The following is a 24,860-nucleotide window of genomic DNA, read 5'->3' on the forward strand; positions in this document are numbered from 1 at the left end:
AACATATATAGGGCTGGAAAGATAGCTACATCACATGCAAATGCGGTGGATGATTTATTTATTTTGATCAATTAAGATTAATTCCAAGCATATATGGTACCATAGTTAGACACAAACCTGCTCGAGGTGCCAAGTGGAGTCGATGCGAGGCTTGACCTTGCCCTCTTTGTAGAGATCCAGGATGGTGCTCATGGCCTGGGTGATGAGCTCCGTCTCTCCGTCCAGGTAGCCCAGGTGGAAGCCGCACACTGACTTGTTCCCCTGGATCAGGCTGAGCGTGTGGATGGAGAACTGATGGTACCAGTTCTTGGCCACAGCGATCAGGTTCTTCTTCTGGCCCGCTAGCATGTTAGCCGCACCTGATGGAGAAGGAGGAGAGGAAGAAGGGCAATCTTTAGTCTGTGGTAGAGAAATCTAAGAAAGACAGTGTGTGTGTATCCTCAGGTACATTGCTAAGTTCTCATGTATAACTGATTACTGATGATGAATATTTATTAGTCAGGTTTATTTTCTGTCAAATTACGCCCCTGCTCCCACTTTCTCACAGTCACTTACACCTTTCACCTCTTTGAGCGATAATAACTGACCAAATTTTGATAATGAATGAACATCTTAAGTCATTTATCAAGGAAAAATGCAAAACATGCAAGTTACCGCTTCTCAAATTTAACAATTTGCCACTTTCTCTGTAATTTTAAATTGAATTTCTTTGGATTTAGGGGCCAAACAGTTATTGACAAAAGTAGTGGACTGATCAGTCATTTAGCAACATGTCAAATCTACATTAAGTTGCCTCAGGTGCCTCTTCTGTTTAGTTCTGGTTGATGTCTTTGCTCTGCCAGTCACCCAGTCACTTACACCTTTCACCTCTTTAGCACTTCAGCCCTCACCGCCACCACATCCTCTCCCTCTGTGTTCACACAGCCTCCTATACCCTCACTGTCTCTGTGTGTCTCTCTCAGGGGAAGCAGGGGACACAAAGCATGCTCTGAGAGAAGAGAGGGACCCAGCCTGCTACATTCAGACACATTCCAGGTTTCGTGTGGATAAAACGCCCATTGTTCCGCCATGCATACTTCTGATAAGCTGGAAGAGAAGCAACCGGCACAGAGGGAGCGGGAGGGTGGGATGGACCTGGGGTTGAGAGAGGGCGAACGGGTGAGGGTGGGGGGGGGGCACCATGCTGGGTAGTGGGTTTTTGTGCAGCATGCAAAGGAAAGGCCCTGTTCTTCATGGATGCCGACCCCGCCCACTGTTGCATGCACGCTGGTTCCAGATTGGCATCGCCACAGAGCGAGCGTAAAGGCCTTCCCACAGATGACACAGAGCACACTGAGGACATGGACTTCTACAGAGAGGTCACACAGCCCACCAGGAAGCAGCTTTATTCTGTGTGTGTGGAAACCCACGACCATTTCATGTACTGTATTAATTTGCTTAACGGTTACACTGCAGGATCTTGTGGGAGAGTTTTTGGGAAAAAAAATTGTCCAAAATGTTATGATATTTTGCAGTTAAGAGGATTAATATTTAAAAATAACAAGTAAGCTGTAAAAAATGGCCATAGCTCATTATAATAAATCAAATGTATAGCTAAGGAGATTCAACTAGAGGAAAAAGATGAGTTAGGAATATCGCGTTCATGGGAATTTCTGTCAGCCGCTATCTCCAAAGTTATAGTATGCAGGAATTGTTGGTTACTGTTTGGGAACAGTATTGCCAGGAAAAGTGAAAGCCAACCCCAAAATTTACTCTCATTTGCTATATTTGCTTTTTTCAGCACTGTGTCCACAATATTTGTAGCTTCCTCTTGAATGTGTGTTGCTTACAGTCTGGCACTTGGTCATTATCTTTTTATAACTCTCAACCTCACCTCCACACTGCGCCCAGGAACGTCCCGACCACAGCAAAATAAGAAGAAAAAAAGGCAGAGTGCAGAGTCTGTGCTGCACACACCACACACTTGTGGTGGGTCATATAGGTGATGATTGAGAGGGATTACTTTTGTATCAGTCTATGCATTGTTTTTAAGGAAAATCCTGCATAGTATATCTTTAAAAGGGAACCTTACTACCGGGCTGTGCAGCACAGCCACCAAGCCCAATAACCCACATATTTGGTTTCAGGCGTTACATAAGATGTTCTGGTAACTTTAAAAATTAAAAATCTGGAGAAGCTTGGTTGGAGAGATGCATGCAGCCTGGGGCAAACTCTGCAGGAGTCTTTTCCACCGCAGTTACAAGACGTTTCCTTGTGGAAGCCTCGTTTTTATTTGACTTTGGCTCATAAAAATGTTTCTGAATGCGATTATTTTGTGTGGGAAACTGTGGGGATTGGTGATACTGGCGAGCACTCTTTCAGTTTGACCATTTTAACCAGATCTAATTACACTGACTCCTGGAGGGGCTGTGTTGGATCACTGTGGATTTAAATAGAGCTGCTCCAAACTTGGATCTACACTGAAAATAACTGATCTACACACAGGTTTTCACTACTTACCATAGGTGATAAGCTTCCCCATAGGTTTCAGCAGGTTGTAGGCCTTATGGGTGTCTGATCCTCCGAGCGGGTCCAGGATTATGTCCATCCCTGTAGCAGAACAGAGAAGAAGGGGACGGTTATCGCTGGTGTGAATTCAGCGAGAGCAGCCTGCCAAGTCTCCTCAGCAGCCCCCCTCCGCATGCCAGAGTTCACTAGGAGTAGCGAGTGTAGCCAAGTTGTGCCATGTTTACACGAAGAGAAACCCATACGTATGCCAAGAGAGGAGAGGAGGAGAGCGGGGTGAGATCCTACTTGTTTTATGTTTTCTCATTCTTGTGACTGATAAGACAAGAGGGATAAAATGTTTCTCTGTCATTCCATTCCTAGGTGGAGAGAATTACAAGCATACATCTGAACAGATGGTAAAGAACAGCAGACCTAACTATGAAGGTTTCTCAGTGGCTTATTAATGTCTGGCCATGTAGGCTCAGACTTAATGATGCTCCTTTGTGCCAGAGGGGACTCCTCAAATTGGGCTACCCCTCCTTGCTCCATTAAACCCTGGTTCTATTGATTGTTGGAGGCTCACAGCAGGACTCTGCCTTGACCACAGCACAGATGAATTGACAGAGAGCCAAAGACAGAGGGAAAGGTAGCAAGCAGGGCTCTACATTGATCCAGGCTTCTAATTAGATACATTCTGTCCAAAGTGTCAGCTCTCGCTCTCTTCCTATCTGTCTCTGTAATGTCTGTCTGTCTCGCTCCATGCTACAAAGAACAGAGGCGGGATGGAGAGGGGACTATGAAATGAGCCTCCAGCATAATAACAGTCTCCATCCTGCTAGGAACACAGCGGTGGGCGAAAAAAAAAAAAGAAAACAGGAACTGGACGTTGTTTCATTTTGCTGAAAAGCTGCGTTTTTCTCAGCGAGTCCCCATCTCCATAAAGCTCTGCGGATACATTATTGATGGTGATGAGAATCCAAACAGTCACTGTTTAGTGAAATGAGTTTGCTCGGTAGGAAAAATGACTCCCTACATGCTGTCAGTCTAGTGTACATGGCAGCCAGCTCTGCTGAGAATTGTGTCACGAGAAAAAAAAACAAAGTGTATGAAAATACATCATCTCACTGTCTGCAGTTTGTTCAACACTGATCAACAAAAGCTGCAGTCTCACAGTATTGCTTTGTGCCTACGGGAATATGTAAAACTGAACTATTTGCTTTATAAAACAATCTCAGTGATAAACATGTATATCAATGCAAACCTTGATTATAGATAGTGATTCATTATTTCCACACAGCACACAGACTCCAAATTTAGAGCACTTATCCCTGTGCAGACGGCCAAATTCCTCACCTTTTGGACTGATCTTGCGGACTTCCTCCACATAGTCCTTGGTGCGATAGTCGATGGGATGTGTGACTCCACCCTGGCTGATAGTCTCGTGCTTGCTGGCAGATGCTGTGCCGAACACAGTCACATCCTTCACTGTTTTGCACAGCTGAGTGGCTGCAATACCGACACCACCTGAAGGAAGAGAGACAATTAGTTATGAGTTTGTGTAAATACATAAATTTCATGACATGACGTCTTTTAATAACACTTGACTGCCTGTGGGGTAGACGGATGCAAATACTTTAGAAATTGGTGCTACATGACCAGAGAAAAAAGAGAAAAAGGGCTGTGGCATTTGCTTTGGCTCAAGAGGTAGAAAACCCACAACTACCAGAATGTACTGCACCACACTGGACCACAAACACTCCCGCTGGTGGGTGACATAATGTGAGCTTAGCCATTTTGGCACAGGAAAAAATATGGCATCCAGCTGGTACCAAACGATCTCAAATTAGTTAAAATGTAAGCTAAAAATGTTTCTGAAAACATTTGAAGCGAGAACAGAATCTTGATTAATATTTGATCAGCAGTGCTTAGTTTTACTTTTTTCAGCCTCTGTTTTTACAGTGCAGGAAACAGTTAAGCACCCGCTTCCTGTTCACAGATTCTTGTATTACAGCCAAACAGTGCACTAAAATATGTTTCTGAAGACACATGCAATATAGTAACAGAATCTTGGGTTTGATTAACATTGCCTAGTTTTACGGTTTGATCTGAGTCTGAAGGAGAGAGTTGTTTCTTTCTCTTGATCTGCTTTGTGCCCATGGTGGCGAGCAAACGGAAATTCTGAAGTACAATCTGCAGTTTAAGCAACAGCCCTACAGCCAGATATTTCGTGTCATCCGGCGGTTTGAGCTAAGAGATGAGCGGGTAGATCTGGGTGCTAGTAAAATGGAGGGCAGGTTACCAGAGTTCATTTACACATACTACCCATATTAATATGATACAAAGCTGGTTAAAAAAATGGCAAAGTATCCCTTTGACTGAATATTGTTGTTCATGGCAACACCAAGACCTCATTTTTTTGTTTTTACCATCAGCCATTTTTTTTGTGTTAGCTAAAAGACAGTTTCAGTAGAAAACTGCACTTTAAAATGTAACTATCATTCTTTTCATTGGTGCCTTTTGTGTTCAGTTCAATGTCCAATTTGCTCAGTAAAAGAAAGTGTTAAATATTTTCCTTTCATCTTTTTATTCCAAGCAATTTGTTGTATTTTAGCTGTATACTGAAAACAGCAGAAAGGCAGAACTGAGCTATCTGTTTATTTATCACAGGTAATATGATTATTGCAATATCTAACGTTATCGCACATCACATATTTCCCTCATATATTGCAGCCCTACCAAGACCTATATGATATTAAGCTGAACAGAACAGTCCCTAAAGGCACCCAAGAATTCCCATTCCACACGTACTTTCTATGGCAGGTAAATGTGATTTGCATTATTTATTGTCCCAAACGAGCCAGTCAATAACAGCGTGGACATGTTTTGCTCGGGGGTATGTAAAGAGCGTATTAAACACAATCACATTACCCCGACTAGCCTGGGGAAAATAGACGCCCACACACAGATGTGTAGACACACACACACATGTATCTAACTCTGGAGAAAGTAGCCATTGTAGCTCAAATGACACATCAAATTTTTTGGTTCCCTTATTCAAGACAACCTGTCTGAAATTCCACAGGACAAAAAAGAATATAACTGAGGTATCTGTTTTGTTAGGAAAGGAGAGCTGGATGACATTCTATCGCAAATTACATAAACACAGCTCCTTATAACCGTGCCAGCTGAAAACAAAATGTGCTATGTCGTCCAAGATAACTTTTAAAGACAAAGTGCTGTGAGACTGTGGGCTTCAGTGGATGTTTCGGATATCTGTGTTTGTGTTCACTGTATTTGAAAGTGTGTACATAGTTGTGGCAAATGCCTCAGCCAGTGTTTGCTAAGGCAGCCAGAGCAAGAAGTAATAGGTTACTGATAAGCAGTGGCTTGTTTGAAATGGAGGCTGACTTGAGGACTCGAACTGAAAGGCATTCACAAAGGTCATTTGTGCCTGACCACGTAAAGAGCACGTCTTATCTGATACCTGAGGACAAAGCAACACAAAACATGTGCGTTTACATTCATTTTTAATGGCATAGCTGAGCTGCCAGACTGCTGCACAGGTTTGGATTAAATGAATGATGAAATCATGATTTGCTTACTTACATAGACAACTAAAGGCAACATTTAATATGCACACTCAGAGAGATAAAGAAAGGCAGGAAGACAGGCACATGTGCGAGAAGGCCTCTGCATGTTCGATTAGACTTGTGCAGAAAGAGGAAGATATACTTTTAATCTAGCACATTTCTGATCTTATCATGTTCCATCAATAAGAAAAGCTTCTTTATTTATCCTCATACACTAAGAAAACACACAGCAATAACACCAAACTGGAAGTTGCACTATTAATGTCTGAAATGCTGAAATATGTCTAAAATGTCAGCTTTTCACAAGCTAAGAAAAGCAGCCCTGGTTTTAGCTGTGTGAAGACACAGTTTATGAGGAACCACTAGGGTTTTTTATTTAGCTGAAAAATCCAGTGTTTCAGAATCAGAGGGATATATTGGCAGAAATTGGATGTAATATTATAAGTAAGTTTTCTTTAGTGTATAATCACCTGAAAATAAGATTCAAGTGCAGGTCCTTGTCCATGGAGATCGCCATGGTGCACCGCAATGTTTCTAGCCCAGAACAGAAAAACCAAACACCAACACCAGATAGGGCCATTCACAGTTTTGCCATGACCTCTATAGTTAGCAGCCCGTCTGCGACAAGAGCATGATAAAAACACTGATATTAAAATGTGAAACTGTTTTATACTGTGTTTTAATGGTTTAAATCACCCAGTCCATTTGTTTTACAGAGTGGGAGACCTCTGTGGATAATGTGGCTCCAGTAAATCTCCTAAACAATTAACATTGAAGGAATTCTAATCGGGAGAAGTTTCAGCTGGTTGCAATCTGCAATTATCACCACTAGATGCCACTAAATCTCCCTAAATCTTACACACTATTCCTTTACATGCAGAAGAATTTTCCCAATCCACGGAGGTACTTGTAGGAACTGTAGGTGCCATTCAGAGCATATCTACGACTCAGACACTGATCCAGGATTGCCTGCACATGGCTCTCAACATGAAGGTTGCTGAGCTGGCGTCAGGTAGCTAATGGTGCTAACAGTGCACACGGCGCTAACAGTATTAATGTGGGCGTTACGCTTTCCTGTGGATAAGGATGCTGTTATTAGCACTAACCGTCATATGAGCGCACTGCAGAGTGGTGGTGATTAGCTAGACAGTGCTAGGGCTAGCTAGGACTTAAATGCACTATCATACACATGTGGCCAGATTGGCTACCGCAACGCAGAACAGAGAGGCTCAGATTACAACACACACACACACACAGAAGTAGCATGAGTTTATTTTTTGCTCAGGATGCGGATGCCATTACTCCACTATCTCTTTACATAACAAATATGGGTTTATCTGACAACTTCAAAGTCTCCAAAATGGTTATAGATGGTGCCCTTTGACAGATACACCTTCTTCTATTGAATATATTCCCGTTAGGATGTTTAATCATGTATATCTTAATATCAGAATTACCATGTCTTCATATATTGAATATGATGTAGAACATCAGATGACACTGATGCACTTCTGGTCCCTTCATCTCAGCATAAAAATTATCTGAGCCAGTGAACCCGTAAAATAGCACAATTTCCTCAACGACATCCTGGCAGTTAGTCTCTGAGGCCACACTATCAAATAAAAGCAGCCCTAACACCGACCAAAAAAAATGAACTGAGATGTAATGATAACATAAATGTCAAATTACATTATCCTCTTTCTTAATCTCCAGCAGAAAACTCTCATTTCAAGGCCTTTTATTTGAACTTAGAAAAAAAAAACAACTCAGAGTGCTTTGCTATAGAAAACAGTTGGTGATGAAAGATAAATAATTTGAATACCTTAATTTCAGTATAAAGACCAAAAGCATTCCTGATTTGTGGTTCTCGTCTGACATGAAATGTCCATGTGAAATAAACAGACAACTCTGCGTTACTATAATCACGCCCGAGGGGAGAATTGATGAGAAAACAAAATCAAGGCTGTTGCTGTTGGATGTGATTGTTGTTGCGGCTGCGTTATAGCAGCACCATCTCTCCTTGTCCTCAGTGAGAAACCAAGTTTGTGTTGCCAAGGAAACCTCGGCCAAATTGCTGGCAATGACTGAGCAAAGGGAGCCATTTTGTTTCATTGACTGCTCTTCCTTTGGGCATATAAGAGTCATTTGGTGGTAATCATATGTTTGTCATCAGTTTATGCTTGACAGACTGGGTCACACCTTCCTCTGAGCAAGCTTTGAATAGCCAGTGAGTATGTGTCAAGGTTTTATATATTCAGAAGTAATTTATAGGCAGATTAGAGGAAAGTGGTTTTATGATATACACTGATAACAAATGTACCTGTGTATATATTTTACACATACAGACACTACAAGCAAATGTGCATCTGTTTGCCTCACATTGGTTCTTACAGAAATACATAAGCAACTGTTTATGTGAGGTAGAAGGGAAGATAAAAAAAGGTGAGAAAATGTAAAATATGCATTGTCTGAGTGGAGGTCAAGAGCTGTTTTTACTAAATAGCTCTGTCGCATAGTAGCAGCCCTCACATACAGGTGTGAAAATGTGTCCAACAGGATGATGCATCCATTAATCCCACGTACTTACAGCCAGGCACTCGCATATTAATATTTAACCAATGCTGCTGTCATAAACACAGTGATTCCCCTTCTGCTTCTGCTTCTGCTTTATGAAGTCAGTGAGCATCGGGGGAAAAAAAATCCTTATCCTTAAAGGACCAGTGTGTAACATTTAGGGGGATATATTGGAAGAAATTGAATAGAATATAATAAGTAAGTTTTCTTTAGTGTATAATCACCTGAAAATAAGAATAATTGTGTTTTTGTTATCTTCGAATGAGCTGTTTATATCTTCTTAGGGAGCAGGTCCTCATCTACGGAGATTGCCATATTTCTACAGTAGCCAGGGGCAGACAAACCAAACACTGGCTCTAGACTGGCTCATAGTTTGCAGCCCCACCACAATGACAGTGTTTAAAAACACAGATTTTTTTTGTCCATTTGTTTTGGAGAGAATGAGATGTCTTCGGGTAATTCAGCTCCCAGTAAAAACTTCTGAAAGTCTATATCTTAAGTTATCAGAGAAAAAAGGTGAGCACAGATTAGCAGGTGCTAGGCTAATGGCCCTTCTCCAACAAACCAGTATTTGAGAAACACTGATTTGTAAGTAAAACTGCTTTAACTTTTAACTGTTTAAATTACTGGTTCATTCGTTTTAGAGAGGAGGAGACCTCTGCGGATCATACGACTCACGGTTAACACTTCCTGAATGTCTGGATCAGAATTAGGTGAGCACACAATAGCACGTGCTGGGCTAGCCGTCCGTCTGCAGTGTGCCATGAAGTGTTGGAGAAACACTGATTTGTAACAGGAAACTGCTTTATTCAGCGTTTTACTGGTTTTAATCACCTGGTCCATTTGTTTTGGAGAAGAGACCACTGCACAGGGGCGTAAATGTAGACAGTGCAGGCAGTGTGGTTGCACCGGGGCCGGTGGGGTGGACGGGTCCGTAGAGAGAGCGGGCCCTTGCAGGTGATTCAGATTGCCACCTTGAATATGTGTTCAAAAAGTAATGATGAAAAAAGACTGTTCCTAATTTCAAAATGGTGCCATTTGCTTTATATATCCTCAAAAAAGACAAGGCCATCTATGTCATGTTTTTTTTTTTTTTAAGTCAGTAGCTATCTACAACAGAATTACATGTTTTTCTATATAAGTTATACAATTTATGAATAAATTACAAAAACTGTACTTTGATATTTTTGATAGATATGCAATGATGATTAATGGGTAATATGTATGTTGATCTTGTCCATGCACACTAGCATGCCCCAGGGCCCATAATAGTTTGCACTGGGGTCCGTCGTTACTTCCTTACGCCACTTCCTCTGTAGATAACTGCTCCCAATAAAAAACCCCTGACGGAATCCTAACCAGGGGAAATTGTAGCTGCTTGCAATCTGCAGTCCTCACCACTAGATGTCACTAAATCCCCCTAAATCTTACACACTGTTCCTTTAAAGACTGATTTCTTATTTTTCAATCCTTGAATCATTACTTTAAATGACAAAAATGCATTTTCTATAACCAGATATCTTTGTTTCTTAAAATTCTGGTGTGTACAAATGTGATTCCAGGCAAGGAAATATGTTGCTCAGAGAGGAAGAAGGTACCTGTTTCTGAATCCCCATGAGAACAAACTCCTGATCTATCACAAGACTGCTGAGCTGTGCCAAGAACCCCTTACCACTCCCCACATCACTTTACGAACACACACACACACACACACACACAGTCGCACACATCCATACATCCATACACAGATCACAAGGGAGCGGTGCTGCAGCCTTGAACAGTCCTGAATGGCAGCTAATCTTCACAAATATGCACAGAGATTAAAATATTAACCTTTCATTAACCGAGTGCTGCAGTTCCAGCTGTTTCCTTGGTTTCCTGATTTATAGTTTCTCCATCTATATCTGCGTCTTTGGACTGGAATCATCTCTCTCGGTCATGGTGTGAGTGTGATTTAAGACCATCCATAAACACTTAGCCATTCCTCAGGGAAGGGGAAGCAGCTTAAGCAAATTCTTGCTGCTAATTGCATTTGTTCTCAAGATTGAATTGAATTGTTTACACTTGGAAATTAGAAAATGTCAAAAAGCATCCACCTATCTATTTTGTTTTTCTCTCTCTATCTCTCTCTGTGGAGAAACAGGATACACAGTAGGGTTTTGTCTTCCCCTGAATCCTTACGTACTTGCATTTTGGCACAAATTGCACTTGGCTTCCATAACATGACTGTTAGGAGCGAAGAGGAATTTTCCCCAAAACACAGTGGAATCCAAACTGACACTGAGGCCACTGTTATTGCTCCACACCCAGAGTTCAGCAGCATGGGTGGGTGGGGACATCAGAAATGTTTTTCAGATTTATGAAGAAATAACGGGACGGACGCCACGTCTGCCTCGTCCCGATTAAAACGTCTCTCATTGACAGGTTTGGGTTGTTGTGTAAATAAAAAAACATCTCGCATCACAGCATTTCTCAATTGTGCGAGCTATGATATCAGGTGTTAGTCAGGGGCCGGTGGGGGCCGTATGTCTACTGTCAACACCAGGGAGATGACTGGTCCCTTGTCTCGGAGCTCCGTGTTGTTTTCTTGTGTGATTTCTTCTGCATTTATTTCCACATTTCCTCAAGGACTCACATCTTTCTTAACCTATCATTAGCCTGCGGTGGTAGCGGCTGACAAAGAATGAAATACAAACGTGGACCAAAGCATCTCTTTTCACCCAAACTAGCGATGGCGGCATTACAACATCAACAAACTGAACTAAATAAATGAACTTTTTACTGCCACTTTGCACAGCTCTATGAGTGAGTTCAGATATGAGCTCTGTGGCGGTGATAGGAGCTGTGGTTGGCTGTTTGTGAACGTGTACTCTTGAGGTATTACTCTGCATTATGTAACCTTAGTGTTTTTCTGGGATGACTGTGTAAGTGTGTGTGTGTGTGTGTGTGTGTGTGTGTGTGTGTGTGAACACACTGTGGGCTTGAAGAGCAGTTTAATGTGCTCTCTCTGATGGTGAATTTCTCTCTGTGCAGCACAGAGGAAGCCCATTTTTTGTTACTGAGTGAGTGAATTTTAAAACACATCCCTTGTTCATGTGTCAAGGTGGTCCCTGTGGTTTCCTGAGTTAGGACTCTCACACTGCTAACTGAGATGCACACATAATATGCATCTGTATGTATGGACACAAAATATATTTCTGACATAAACCACTTTCTTTCCTCCCATGAACCTGGTTGCAAATTGAAACACAAGCTGGTGCACACTCATCCAGTTTCACACACACACAAACAGGTGCCCTGACACAGGTTTCACATACACCTGCGACTGGATGTGGTGGTTAGGGTGGGGGCTGGGTGGATGGGGTCATTTGTCAACGGCTGCAGCGATGAGAGCGCGAGCGAGCGACGTGATTGGTGGGTTGGGTTGGAGGTTGCCCTGGTTTCCCTCTCCTATCAGTGCAGCTGATCTGCCGCCGGCGATGCCAGGCCTGGGGAACACAGAGACGGTTCAACCACGCAGCCCAGACTCCCGCTTAGTGGTCAGACTGAATTAGCATTCTCTAAAGTAGGGTAAGACCTCCCGAGCAGACAGACCGGGAGGAGAGGAGAGGAGAGGAAACCATTTTCAAGGCACATCAGACTTTTATCATGGCTCCCAGGAACAATGGGTCCATAAAAGAGAGTGATGTAACTACACTCGAGCTAATGCTTAAATAGCTAGGGACGTTGTTAGCTGGTATATAATGAATGAGAACAATAATCTGTCAGGGAGAGCCCTGGGAGAAATAAGATATTATATATTATATTTCTTTCCTTATAGCTATGTTTCTTGCATTCATCCAACATCAATTTTTTTGCTTCTCATTTTTTCAGTCCCATCTGCAATCAAATATGCACTGAGGGCTCATATGCCTGAGGCCCCGCCTGCAGGTCTGACAGCAGTCATGAAGATCTACACTGGGATGGGGCTCTCGTTCCCCAAACCCAAGAGATCCAGCCACCTGTTCCACTTCCTTAAAGCATTTACAGTACATCACTTCACTTTTTTAAGATTGTGGTACAGGGAAGGCCAACTTCCCGTACAGACGCAGCTAATAGAGTTAGTTATTTTCTTGCAGAAGTTCAAGTCTGGGTAAATCTTTTTTTGGATAGTCCACCTAAAGATAGTTTAAAGAGTATTAGTAATATTTTAACCACTTATGAGTTGAGATTGATTGATTCAACTGCAGTTGAGCTTATCAATTCCTTTAATGCCACCATGCTGGTGTGCATTTCTAACAGTTTTACATTGCGAAACAACGATGTCAAACTCATGTATCTACGCTGCTAGAAACTTGCAACAAGGAGTAATGGCAGAGAGGAAGAAACGGTCCAAAGCGTGGCTTCATTTCACAAAGATAGATGACAACAGTGCTTCATGTAATGTCTGTAAAATGATAATGTCTTTGATGAAAAGTCAAACCTTAAAGCTCGTGTGTACCAAGAAACTTAAGACAATGATCACTACGAAACACCCCATCACAAAGTTTCAAATTCTGTTGTTTGGGCCAGCATCAGTGAGTCAAACTAAAAACATCAGGTAATGTAGAAACCTGATAAAATATTTAGTAGTTCACATCAACTTCCTTTCAGATTCTGGATCACTTTCGGATGAATTTGGCAACCATGGCACATGTTCTTGTTCCCAAAAGTGAAGCATTCTTCAACTTACAACAGCTCTGATTTATGTCTCCATCTGGCTTCATCGCAGTATGTAGAGCAATCTGCCACACCAAATTAGACAGGAAATATTTGATTTCTAGGAAACAAAGTTCTGAAGAGTGCCTTGTTTCAATGTTTAACACTGAACAATAAGGGTGTCGTCAAAAGGAGACCAGAAATTTACAGTGGTGGAAATTGCTTCCAGAACCAGTAGCTCAACTCTATAGATTACCATTAACAAGGATTTAACTCCTCCACCGTCGCCCATCACACTCAGGGTTGTATTGCACCCACATGCAGCAGCTGGAAGCCTCTCACATCAAGCGTTTCCAGATAATCCTCACTGTAACCTGGTGTAACTCTATCCTATACACAGACACTCCAGCGAGAAGCAGCTGCAAAAGTATGGAAGCCACCGTAATTGGCTGGTGGGAAAAATAAAAAGTTTAATAATGGTCAGGATGTGTGGAATCTAACTCAAGCCTCAAACACACTTCTGTGGAGTTTTATGAGAGGAGATGATTGACAACACATGTTATTTAGCAGGCCAAAGCACCTTACAGTGCTATTAGTGAGTGTGCTTCTCTCCAGTATGAGAAGATGCAGTTGGAATCCACAAACTCTGGCAGTATCAGTGCCAAAATGTCACACAGGGGGAAGTGGCTGAGGCCCTGAAGCAAAATCATCAGATAAATTGATGACACAGGCTCCTACAGCACCGCCTAATTCATATTATGCATTCCACATCTGCAACACAATGCCTGACACTTGACGTTGGCCAGCAGTCACTTGAGTGCTCATAAATAAAACAGAGGTGGACGTCATCATTGGAAGCAGCCGAGCCCCATATGTATGCAGGAATGTGTAGTGTGGGTGGGGTGACGGGGTGGCTGGCCAGGGTTCATAAACATTAGGACCAGTTCAGGGTGAGGTCAGAGGAAAAGCTGTTGGCCGGGCACAGTGGAAGACCCACGAGGTACGTCCAAATGTCACTGAACTTCCCCCGGCCCAGGCCCTCTGGGGAAAACAAAAGGGGAAACGTGCACACGTTCCCTGGTGACGAGGAATCGAGCATGGATATGGCGAGGTCACGCAGAGGGAGCGGACGTTACGGAGGGCCGGAGGGGGAGGAGGAGAACGGAGGATGCAGATGTGCGGTGCGGTGGAGAAGGGAGGCACGATGGGAGGAAATACAACAAGCTATTGTTTGGAGAGAGAGGACAGGAGCGGACCCACGGGAGAGGCAGCTGAGGACTATTCACCAGAGTTTACTCACTCACACACACACACACACACAAACACACACACACACACACATAAAGGCATGACTGATAGAGTCTGAGCGGCATTCTGCACTGATCACCTGATCATGATGGGTAAAGGTCACCACACTTTTGAGGAAATCATGTTCTTTATGGGGAGCTCTTGATTTGTTGACATGACATTACCTGCAAACAGAACAATGGCGAAGCGAAAGGCAAGAGGATGGATACCCATCATCTCCCACATAAGGCCCACGCTACGACATCAGGCTCAACAGGTTATTTGCCAAATAGAGCTCTTCACCATAGACTGTATAAAACATAGATGCATATGACACGACCCACTGGTTTGTGGACTGCTGTATTGTTTTGGCATTTCGGCCATTGCCATCTTGGTTTTTTGGAGCCAGAAGTGACCATATTCAAACAAGAAGGTGGATCTGACTCAAAGACTGTAGTGACACCTCGCAGACAGCCTATCATTCAAGTAGCCCCGCCCTTAAAAATGTGTAACTTACATGGGGGTCTATTGAGAATGGCCTTTTGGAGCTAGCCTGAAGCTGCCATTTGATGAACTGCAGGTTTTGGCACTTCCATGTTGGTTTCATTTTTCAGTCTTGGAGGATGCGGCTTGGTTTTCACTCCAAACTGAACTACACTTAGTTTGACATTTTGGGAAATATGCTCATTCACGCTGAGATAGATGATACCATTGGCAAACTAGCTGGAGCCAGCAGCCAGGTAGCTTAGCTTAGCATTAAGACTGGAATCAGAGGGAAACAGCTAGCCTGTCCGCAGGTAACAAAACCTGCATACCGGCACCTCTAAAGCTCTCTGCTTAACGCTTTATATCTCCTCTGTTCCTCCTCAGGCTTCTCTATTGTCTCCCCTTTGTTCCATTAAAGAGTTTTGCTATGGTTTTTAGGAAGAAGGGTGTCATGTTGGCAATTAGGGATTTAGGACCACATAAATAAAATTGACTTGACTCACCATTTTAGAAAATGAATGTTGACACTATTCATTAATGACACGAGATGAAGAACCATTGTGTGTATCTTGATATAAATGTCAATACCGGTTGAAGATGATGACAGCATATGAATATTATTACATTTCATGATTATCTAGAATGAATTATCTTTTTAACTGCAAGTTTTGGAGGTTTTTGAGAAAAGGTAATCTAAAAGTAGCCTAATTGAAATTGAATAATTTTTCCTAATGTGATTCAATCAGAGGATTACACGCTTATTATGAGAATAAACAGGTCAACCACAGATAAATCAAGTGAAGATGAACCCCTCAAGCATTTACTAGAGAGATGCCTAGATGAAAAGATTTATGACAGGAGAGAAAGAAAATTGCTCCTCAAACACTGCTGTTTGGTAATTACCAAACCGTACCCTGTAACTGAGGGTGAAAAACAAATTGCTGTCTATCTTCTGTACCACTGCTACTCCTCAGCTGTACAAATAGGCCCAGTTAATCTCATTTAAAAGCTCAATATTTTATCTCTACTAGACAGACAATGATCTAGCAGGAATGTGGCGTTGTGCAGGCATGTCTGGCACACAAAATCACTGCTGTTTATCTGGATATATGACTTTTGATGAAATCGTCAGTGGCAAAGTCTTGTGAGACAGTCTGACGATGTGAAGTAAAGCCGTTTAACCACATACTAATACCGTGTGGCTAACTGAGGCGTTCACTGAAGCTGTGGGCAGTGTTAAGTAGTAACAGAGTAGTTGTTAATTACTGTTTCATAATCAACATACAATACATGCTCTGTGTTTTGATATGTTACTTAGAATTGGTTTTGACTCAAAATATTCGTGAACAAGGAGATCGATTCTTGGAAAACATTTCAACTGAAGCAAGGAATTTTAATTGAGGCAACAGTGGTGGTGTTCCACATACACATGTGACACACTACAGTCGGATAATGACGTCTGAGTGGGTTAAGTCGGATGTAATAGCAAAGTAATTGCAAGTAATCTGAGGATGGATGATACCTTAGATCAGTGATTACGAGAAAAGGAATCAGGGTCCCCACTCAGTGTCTCAGGATGATAGGAAAAAAGAAAGAAAAAGTAATTTAAACAATCTTAAAAATAAGGGTTCAAAGAGGGTTCTTCCTAAAGAACTGAGGATTTACCCAGAACTATCTGCTACTGAAGAACCCTTTTTAGAGGAAATGATTATTTGAGAGCTCTTTGTAAGACTAAGGGTTTCATCAAGAGCCCATTTTATCCAAAGAACCCTTTTTGGAAGAAAGAGTTCTTCAAGGATTGTTCAAAGTATGGGTGATAAAGAGCCTCACTCTCAAATATTGACATGTTCACCCATGTTTCAAATGGTATTTTTAAATGTAAATGTATCTCCCTGCTCCCTAACAACATGATTATAAACCATGAGTGTTGTGGACTGTGCTGGACCACATCTCACCCATGAAGCCCCAGGCTAAACTGTTGAACTGAAACCATGATAAGTGGAATATAAAAGGATTTCTAATAGAGCCTCTTGGGTGGGTTTTAGATGAAACCCTTGAAATATAACAGGGTTCTCAGTAGAAACCCCAGAAAGGGTTTGGATGGAACCTTTACACCATAGAAAGGTCCTCTGTTGAACATGGCATTGGGGGATGTGGATCAAAAGTTCACAGATGGTTGTAGGCCTAACATGTTGGGTTCTAGGAAGAACGCTCTGCTACCCCTTTTCCACCAAACTAGCTCTGGGTCTTGAACCGGTTCTGATCAGGATTCTTGGAACCTTGGTGCCATCTAGCGAACTAGGCTGTGTTTCCCCCAGTTTTGCCCGAGAGCATCGTGATCAAAGATGTGTTATCAACAGAGGGCGTTGCACAATGTGCAACAGATGTTGGCAGAAGCACAATTGTGGATTACACTGATGACCTGCAAACTTAAGTTCTGTTATTACAGAAATTTGGTTTAACCCCAAAAAACAACCATGGGCCAACTATTAACATTTCTCACTTGACTTCTCTATCATTGCCTTTTCCATCCTCTCTTTCCAACCTGTTGAATATGACATGTCTATTGATGCTGTCATAGTTCACACTTCAGGTCAAGGAATACCTGCTATCTTTTTTGGTTTCAGCTGAGAACCAACTTTTCAGCTTCTGAACCAATTTGCAGAACTGGTTCCATGTTGGTGGAAAAGGGGTACCAAAGGATTTAGTGTGGAACCATTGTAAAAGTTTCTACCAGGAACCAAAAAGGTTCAGCACGGAGGACTATACTTTTGCATGCTTAGACCTGTAATTCATTTCCTATACCATCTGCCTTCCTCTCCTTGCATGCATGCTCACTAACAGTTTCATGCTGCCATTGTCTGGGGCTGTCAATTGAGACATCAGCCGTTCAATTGCATTTAATCAATAGCCCAGCGACACACTGTCATTGTTAGCCTATCATCTTGCTACTGTCTTTTTAAACATGATTCTCTGTCTGCCTTTAGTATGTTCATGCTGCAGTTGTGCGCACCCCCCACTTCATCACCATCCCGCCTAGTCTTCGCAGATTCATCAGCTTCATCAGCCTCATCAGTTTAAATGTCTCTGCAGAGTCACCACCCACCATCACCAGTGTCTGGCGTCCACATGGGACTTGATCTTGCTGCTGCTCAGGGCAGACATCCCTCAATTACAAAATCTCCCTGTAGAGTCTAAACGCCAAAGTCTTTCTATCAAATCTTAATCACCACATTATCTGTTACTCTTTACACCTGTAATCTGTATTAAACAATTATCTTTACTTCATTCACCTGTCTCCTATTTTAACTAAAAAGATAAGCCAAAAAGGGAACCACACCCTCAAATTAGATTCCCTGGAATTTTCCCAGGGCCCAAAGTGACGTGTTTAAATTGCTTTCTAGCAAAATGATACAAAAGAGAAAGCAGATAATCTTCTTTGCTTGATAAATGACTTGAGTGGTTAATTTGTTATCGAAATTCTTGGAGATTAGTTTTCTCTTGATCAAATAATAGACTAATTAATATTTTTAGCAATACCATACTGTGTTACAATATTGCTAGAACAACCAGTTCCGGCATTGGAATACATTTTGTGAGGAATATATGCCACCCGTCTGCAATTTCCTTCATAATATTAAAAAATATCAGATCTGAGAAGACAGACAGATAGGCACAGACACAATCACAGTCTCTCCCTCTGGCCCTGTCACAGCAGATACCTTTGATCTCTCTAATCAGAGAATATCAGGAACAATTTTTGACAGCCTCAGGGGTGGGACCCCCCACCCACACTCAGCTTCCAGTACCATGTGAGCCATGCAGCCCCACAACACAGGGAGGCAGTGTTAAGAGAGGGATATACATGTCTCTCACACTGCTAACACCTTTTCCACATAGGGTACTACTATCATGTTCACAAGACGGCCTTAAAGTCTCAATGGAGCGGAGCATACAGCGTGATGATAATGATTTACACATGCAAAGAATGACAGAGTGCAGTGAAGCAGACTGTTAAGCAAATGTTTTTGTCATAGCCTCAGTAATGTGCTTTTACAATCCTGATGTCCGGACAGCTGGTGAGCCAAGACTGGCAGCCTGCCCTGAGAAACCAGAGACGCCGCCTCGACCAAACCAGCGGGGAGAAGCGTCTTACACCACACTTCCAAAGCATTCCTCCTATAGCAAACATACTCTGCACAGAAAACTCTGGCAAGATATGTGTTCACGGGGGTGAGTGACATCAGCCGGATGAAATGGAAAACGCAAACATTTGGGATTCCTCTGTAACCACCGATCCCACAACTATGAGTCTGTTAGCTGTCAGCGTTCAGCTCTGGGGAAACTGCACGTTTTAATGACAATCTTATGAATTCATTCCATTTCAGAGCGATTGTGTTAATACCGAGGGATATGTCCACCTGGGCTGGCAGTCTCCCACAGTCATTTTTTTTGTCTCACAGAGAGAAAACAGGCTCAGGTTTCGTTATGTGCTTACTTCTCTTAGCCATCTACGCCCACTCACTGTCCCAAATGCCGAGGGATCCCTTTCTGACTCCCTCTGCACAGACAGAGTGGGAACCAGAGTTGAGAGCTGTACACCAGCAGATAGCGAGAGAGAAACGGGTAAAGAACACATTTTTTTTGGCTAATGCACTCCCCATTCTCTCCAGCTGGCCTGATTGTGTAAACACAGCAAAATCAAATGCTATCTGGCTTGGTGCATCACGCCCCGAAACAGGTGCTTTTACTCCCTCAATCCCCATCTTTCTCCCACCCACTCATTCTGAACTCTATCCTCACAGTCCAGGTGGCAGGTGCTCCGGTGTTAAGTGCAGTCCTAAAGAGTGCAAAACTCTGAGCCATATCTCATACTTATGAACAGCGGGACCTTCTCCAGCAGCCATAATTCATATAGAAAAGAAATGCATAAACAGGAGGTGCTGAGAAGGAAGAAGTCTGGTGGTACAGTAAACATTCAAGGGCGTTTCCTTAATGTCATAACACAAGCTTTGCATCTTTGTGTTCGGCTTCTGCTGAGGATTTCAAAATGGTTCTCTGGAGATTTACTCCAAAGGCTGGTGGTAAAATACTGAATTTATTTGTGTCTGTTTCTACGCTGACACGTACTGAGATGAAAATGATTAAATGTGGTTTTCAGTTGAAGGATTACAACATAAATCAAGAGTTATTCATAGATACTACAGGAAACGCTAAGACAATGTTTGCTTTAGTTTGTGAATGAATTATTGATCAATTTATAATGAATTCAACCCTCATTTAAATTAATAACCCTTTCATGCAGATTGATGCATCCATTCCCAGTCTAAGATTGACACTAATTAAAAGCGCTTTTGTGTGTGCTGCGTGCATGTATGCTGTGTATCCTTCTCCTTATTACCTGCAGCAGCATGAACGAGGACGCTCTGGTTGGGCCGCAGGTTGCCGAAGTCAAACAGCATCATATAGGCCGTGATGTAGTTCACAGGGAGGGCGGCTGCCTCCTCGAAGCTCATGCCCTCTGGGATGAGGAAGGTGTGGTTTGCCGGCACCACTGCCACCTCCTGCCACAGCCCAAAGCGGTTCAGCACCATCACCTTATCGCCGACCTGGAACAGAATGTGCAGGAAGAGACACAGGATGAGAACAAGGCAAAGCAAAGGGCTCTCTGTCTCTACCGGTTTACAGTTACCGAAAACAATGCAGCCTAACCCTAATGCAGTGACTCCCACAACCCAGTCACCAAGGATACGTTACATTTGCACATTATTATGAAGCAACATTGAAATTTTACATTTCAACAGTGCTGTGGTTGATGTGTGGTTAGGTTTAGGCAAAAACCCACTTGGTTATGGTTAGGAAAAGATCTTGTTTTGGCTTAAAATAACATTAGGAAATCAGGATGTCTCAATAAAAAATAAATGCTTATTGTGCCACTACCCCTGCTGGAAAAACAATGATGGTCACTACAAACACTCGTGTTTAGAGCCTTAAAAGCCGCTGGGAAAACACAACAAAGACTCACTAAATTCCAACCAGTTTTGTTGATTAGAAAAAGAGAGACGACTGGTTGCTCTGTGTATATACAAACGCAGATCAAAATCTTATGTCGAATGCTTGTGGAGAACGGGAAACAACAGGATCGACAGGAAGGCAATCCAGGTACTCGGAAAAAATATAGAAAGGCGAGGAAGGAAATATTAAAGAGCCTTTATTGTAGTGGCTCAATCATTAAAAGAGCCATCATGTTTCGACCACTGCAGGTCTTCGTCACGGCTTTTAAAACATACAACACAGGTATGGCCCCACCTACATGGTGGCCTACCCACATATATTTTTTCGGAGTGCCCGGTTTTGTTGATTGTTGGTCTTAAACAGCGGTCTGCAGCTTGGCAGGCACCATTCATCATCCCCATTCACCACCATTTGGAAACATTAATATGATACAAGCAACGTGCAAAAGTAACATATTTCTGGTTTGGAGAAAGATACAATGCCAACATTTTATTTTAGCGACTGGGCTGATTCCCAACCAGAGGTACTTGCGTACCCCCTGACGCTACCAACTCTGAACACCACAAGACTGCTAAGAAAATAGTTAACAGAGTTTATCTGACAATGTTCTGGGGCCTAACTGTTACTTTGGTACAGTGGGAATGATGCGAGCTGTGCAGCAGGAATAGTACGAGTGTGGTTTACAACAATGACAGACATGCAAACACACAGCCACCTCGTCCACCAAACCTCAAAATGTTTTGCTCTTAAAAAGTGAGAGCAAACAAGGAAAGCGATCAACCACAGCAGAGTAAGAGTACGTTTATTGACTGAGAAATGATGAAGTGACAGAGGAATAAAAATAAAAAAGGAAAACGTTCTACTTTTTCTTATTGTCTAACATGCTAGATGCTTCAGGATTGGTGCCAAAGTATGAATTGTTCATTATGTGAGTATCAAGCAATTTTTATCTTCCAGAACCGTTATCCTGACAGCGAGGAAGCCGCAGACGTGATGCACGCCACAATCACCATCGTGTCATTTTCTGTCTCCAGACTGTCCTTATCAAAGCAGGAACCTTCGACTCACAACCGTCTCTTTCCAGAAGGACGAGCCACGATGTAAACTTACCCCCCCCGGCGCCCTCGCGAACCAATCAGGAGAGCCCGCTCGAGGGACACAGGAAACAGAGACGACTGCAGCATTATAACTCTCTTCCTGTTTTCTTCCTCCTTATTCAGCCCTCTCGACACAGCTCTGCCTCCCGCCCCGTTTCCATTCTCCTCACTTTTTCTCTTCCCTTCTTTCTCTTTCACTTCCTGACTCCTTTTCCTCTTACAACTTTAGAACATCTTCCTTCCCCTTGTCCAGTCCCTTGTCTCGTCCTGCCTGTGTCTCCGTCTTGCCGCCTTCGTTGACACTTCACCCCCCCCCCCCCCCATTTCTTCATCCTTCACCATCTCATTCCGTCTTCACCACCCTCTTTCTTTTCTCTTGCGAAGGAGTGTCCCGTATCCCCTCTTCCTCATCAGCGAGACAGGACAATGGGGCCCATCTTCTCCCCTGGCTTCCCTCCACTCATCAGAGTCCCTGCCAGATTCTTCCCCATGGCTGAGCATAAGACAAGCTCTCTCCTCCTGGGAACAAACCCTCTCCACCCGGGCCTCTCTAATGGTCTGGAGGGAGCCATGCGCCTCGCTGTCTATCCACTCCAATTAGAGAGATCTCCCTCTCTCTTTCTCTTTTCATACCCGCATCTTTTCTGTCTGAGGCCGAGTCATTTGGTTTATTTTCAAACTCTACTTTCACTTTTTCACCGTGGGCTACTACTCTTTCCTCCCCTTTGTTATTTGTGCTGACTCGCTCACTTGCATCTCCATCTCAGGGTTTTTTTATCCCCTTTTTGAGTCTTTGAACTCATCAACCTCGCGGGTTTAATTGGGGGTACAGTGTGGCACAAATCGATAGACGGGGGAGTTCAGGCTTTTACAGGAAACACACACAAATATGACTCACACATTGCATTCAAATGCAACTGCAGCTATTCTTCTGCGCCCACGTAAAGCATGTGAGTTACTGTCAGTCACAGAATCGGGGTAGGAACACTCAAGGCCAAAGCGAACGAAGCCTTGTGACAGTTCTGTTACAACATCTTCACAGTGTGACACACAAGCACACACGCACACACACACACACACACACACACACACACACACACACACACGCATTTCCTTTCTCAGCTTTCATGCCACTGCATCAAATATAGTCACAGTTGGGGTCAGGAGTGCGGGCGCGCTGAACAAAGACACTTCCAGTTAACTGTATTTGAATGGACCTAATCAGATGGTGATTCAATTTTGGGGTATGCGGGCCTCCAAGTCAGCTGCTCTGTGGCTTTGAGCTTTGATGATCTCAGCAAAAAAATTATGAAAGAAAAAAGAGAAACACGAACGTGAACAAAATTTCTGATACAGTACTCCTGAGTCAGATTGAGGCAAAAGATGAAGGTTAAATCTAACACCCACACGGCCTGCACGGCTCCTGAAAATGTAATTAAAAGGAAACATAATATCTCCCCGGTGTGAGCGTAGGTGTTATTGCGCTCTAACACGGTTTGTGTGATGTTCAGATAAAGGCCACGCCCTGCTCGCATACAGCAAAGTCTGAGACAGGAGGGTCTACATGCTGCTTTTTGCACTTGGCTGCACCACTGAATATGCAAATGAGCATGTCATGCTAACAAAATAGCATTATTCTTCAACTTGTTTTTGCAGCTCAGGAAATATTAGAAGCCTTGATGCACTTTTTTAATAAATTTAGAAAGTGGACAAGCGTGAGGGGAAAAAGACAGAACACAGACACCTCATTTTTTATTTTTCAACCCAGCAGCTTGACTGTCAACAGGCCATGTTCAGTATGAGAGAAAGCTCTTAATGTTGTCATCATGGTGAAAATGACATGTAGGATGAAAGAGGAAGGTGTTTATATGTCCCGAAAGGAGAGAAGGAGAGAGGACAGTAATGCAGAGGGAGGACAACGTGATAGAGGGATTCACTGACAGCACGTTCGACGGAGGAAGAATCAAGAGATTATACGAAAGAAGGAGAGATAGTTAGAGGGAGGGAAGGAGGGATGGAGGAAATACCAGACTGACAATGTGGGCCAGAGGGAGGTAATTGAGAACATATGGGTCAGATCCGACCAAAACTCACTGAGGGAGAGAATAAAAAATGTAAAAAAAAAGAAAAAAAAAAAAAAAGAAGGGGGCCAGAGAAAAAAAGTGCTGATGTTTGGTGTCAGGGGAGCTTCGGTGTGATTTGTGATATTTCCCCTCTTGCCTCGCTTACTCACTGTTAAACTTTTCCCCGCACTCCCTCTTAGGTCATTTCGGGTGAGGGCACTGTAGTATTACTTCATTCAACTTCGTCCTCCCTCAAGGGATGCTTGTTTTGCAGAGGTTATTGAAATATAATGGGAGGCATGCAGTGGGTAATATAAAGACACAAGAGGCAGAAGCGGCAATACAATAAACAAGACAAAGACAGGGGAACTGGAGGGCAACAATGGTGCAAGTGCTGCCTTTGTCAACCCTTCAGTGTCTAACTGGGGATAAGTGTTTGAATGGTTTCTATACCTGAGTAAATTTGACACATACAAACATGTTTATCTCATATTACAAAAAGTTAATATTACTTCTATCTGTGTAAGAAAGCATGCCCTTAGATGTAAATGTAAATGTCGGAAAGATAAAATAAAAATCAATCA

At 42.8% G+C, this 24,860-nt stretch overlaps 1 protein-coding gene across 1 annotated transcript in view; it reads right to left on the minus strand.

Annotated features, from left to right (window-relative positions):
• Nucleotides 1-24,860, minus strand: part of vat1 (vesicle amine transport 1) — a 36,771-nt gene that overhangs the window by 9,008 nt on the left and 2,903 nt on the right. The window contains exons 2-5 of the mRNA XM_050068654.1: nucleotides 20,503-20,710; nucleotides 3,841-4,011; nucleotides 2,500-2,589; nucleotides 118-359 (exon numbers count right to left, since the gene is read on the minus strand). Of these exons, the coding sequence (XP_049924611.1) occupies nucleotides 118-359; nucleotides 2,500-2,589; nucleotides 3,841-4,011; nucleotides 20,503-20,710 (711 nt within the window). The remainder of the gene's footprint in view (nucleotides 1-117; nucleotides 360-2,499; nucleotides 2,590-3,840; nucleotides 4,012-20,502; nucleotides 20,711-24,860) is intronic.

This window comes from Epinephelus moara, chromosome 18 (assembly GCF_006386435.1).
Source record: "Epinephelus moara isolate mb chromosome 18, YSFRI_EMoa_1.0, whole genome shotgun sequence".
Lineage (NCBI taxonomy): Eukaryota > Metazoa > Chordata > Actinopteri > Perciformes > Serranidae > Epinephelus > Epinephelus moara.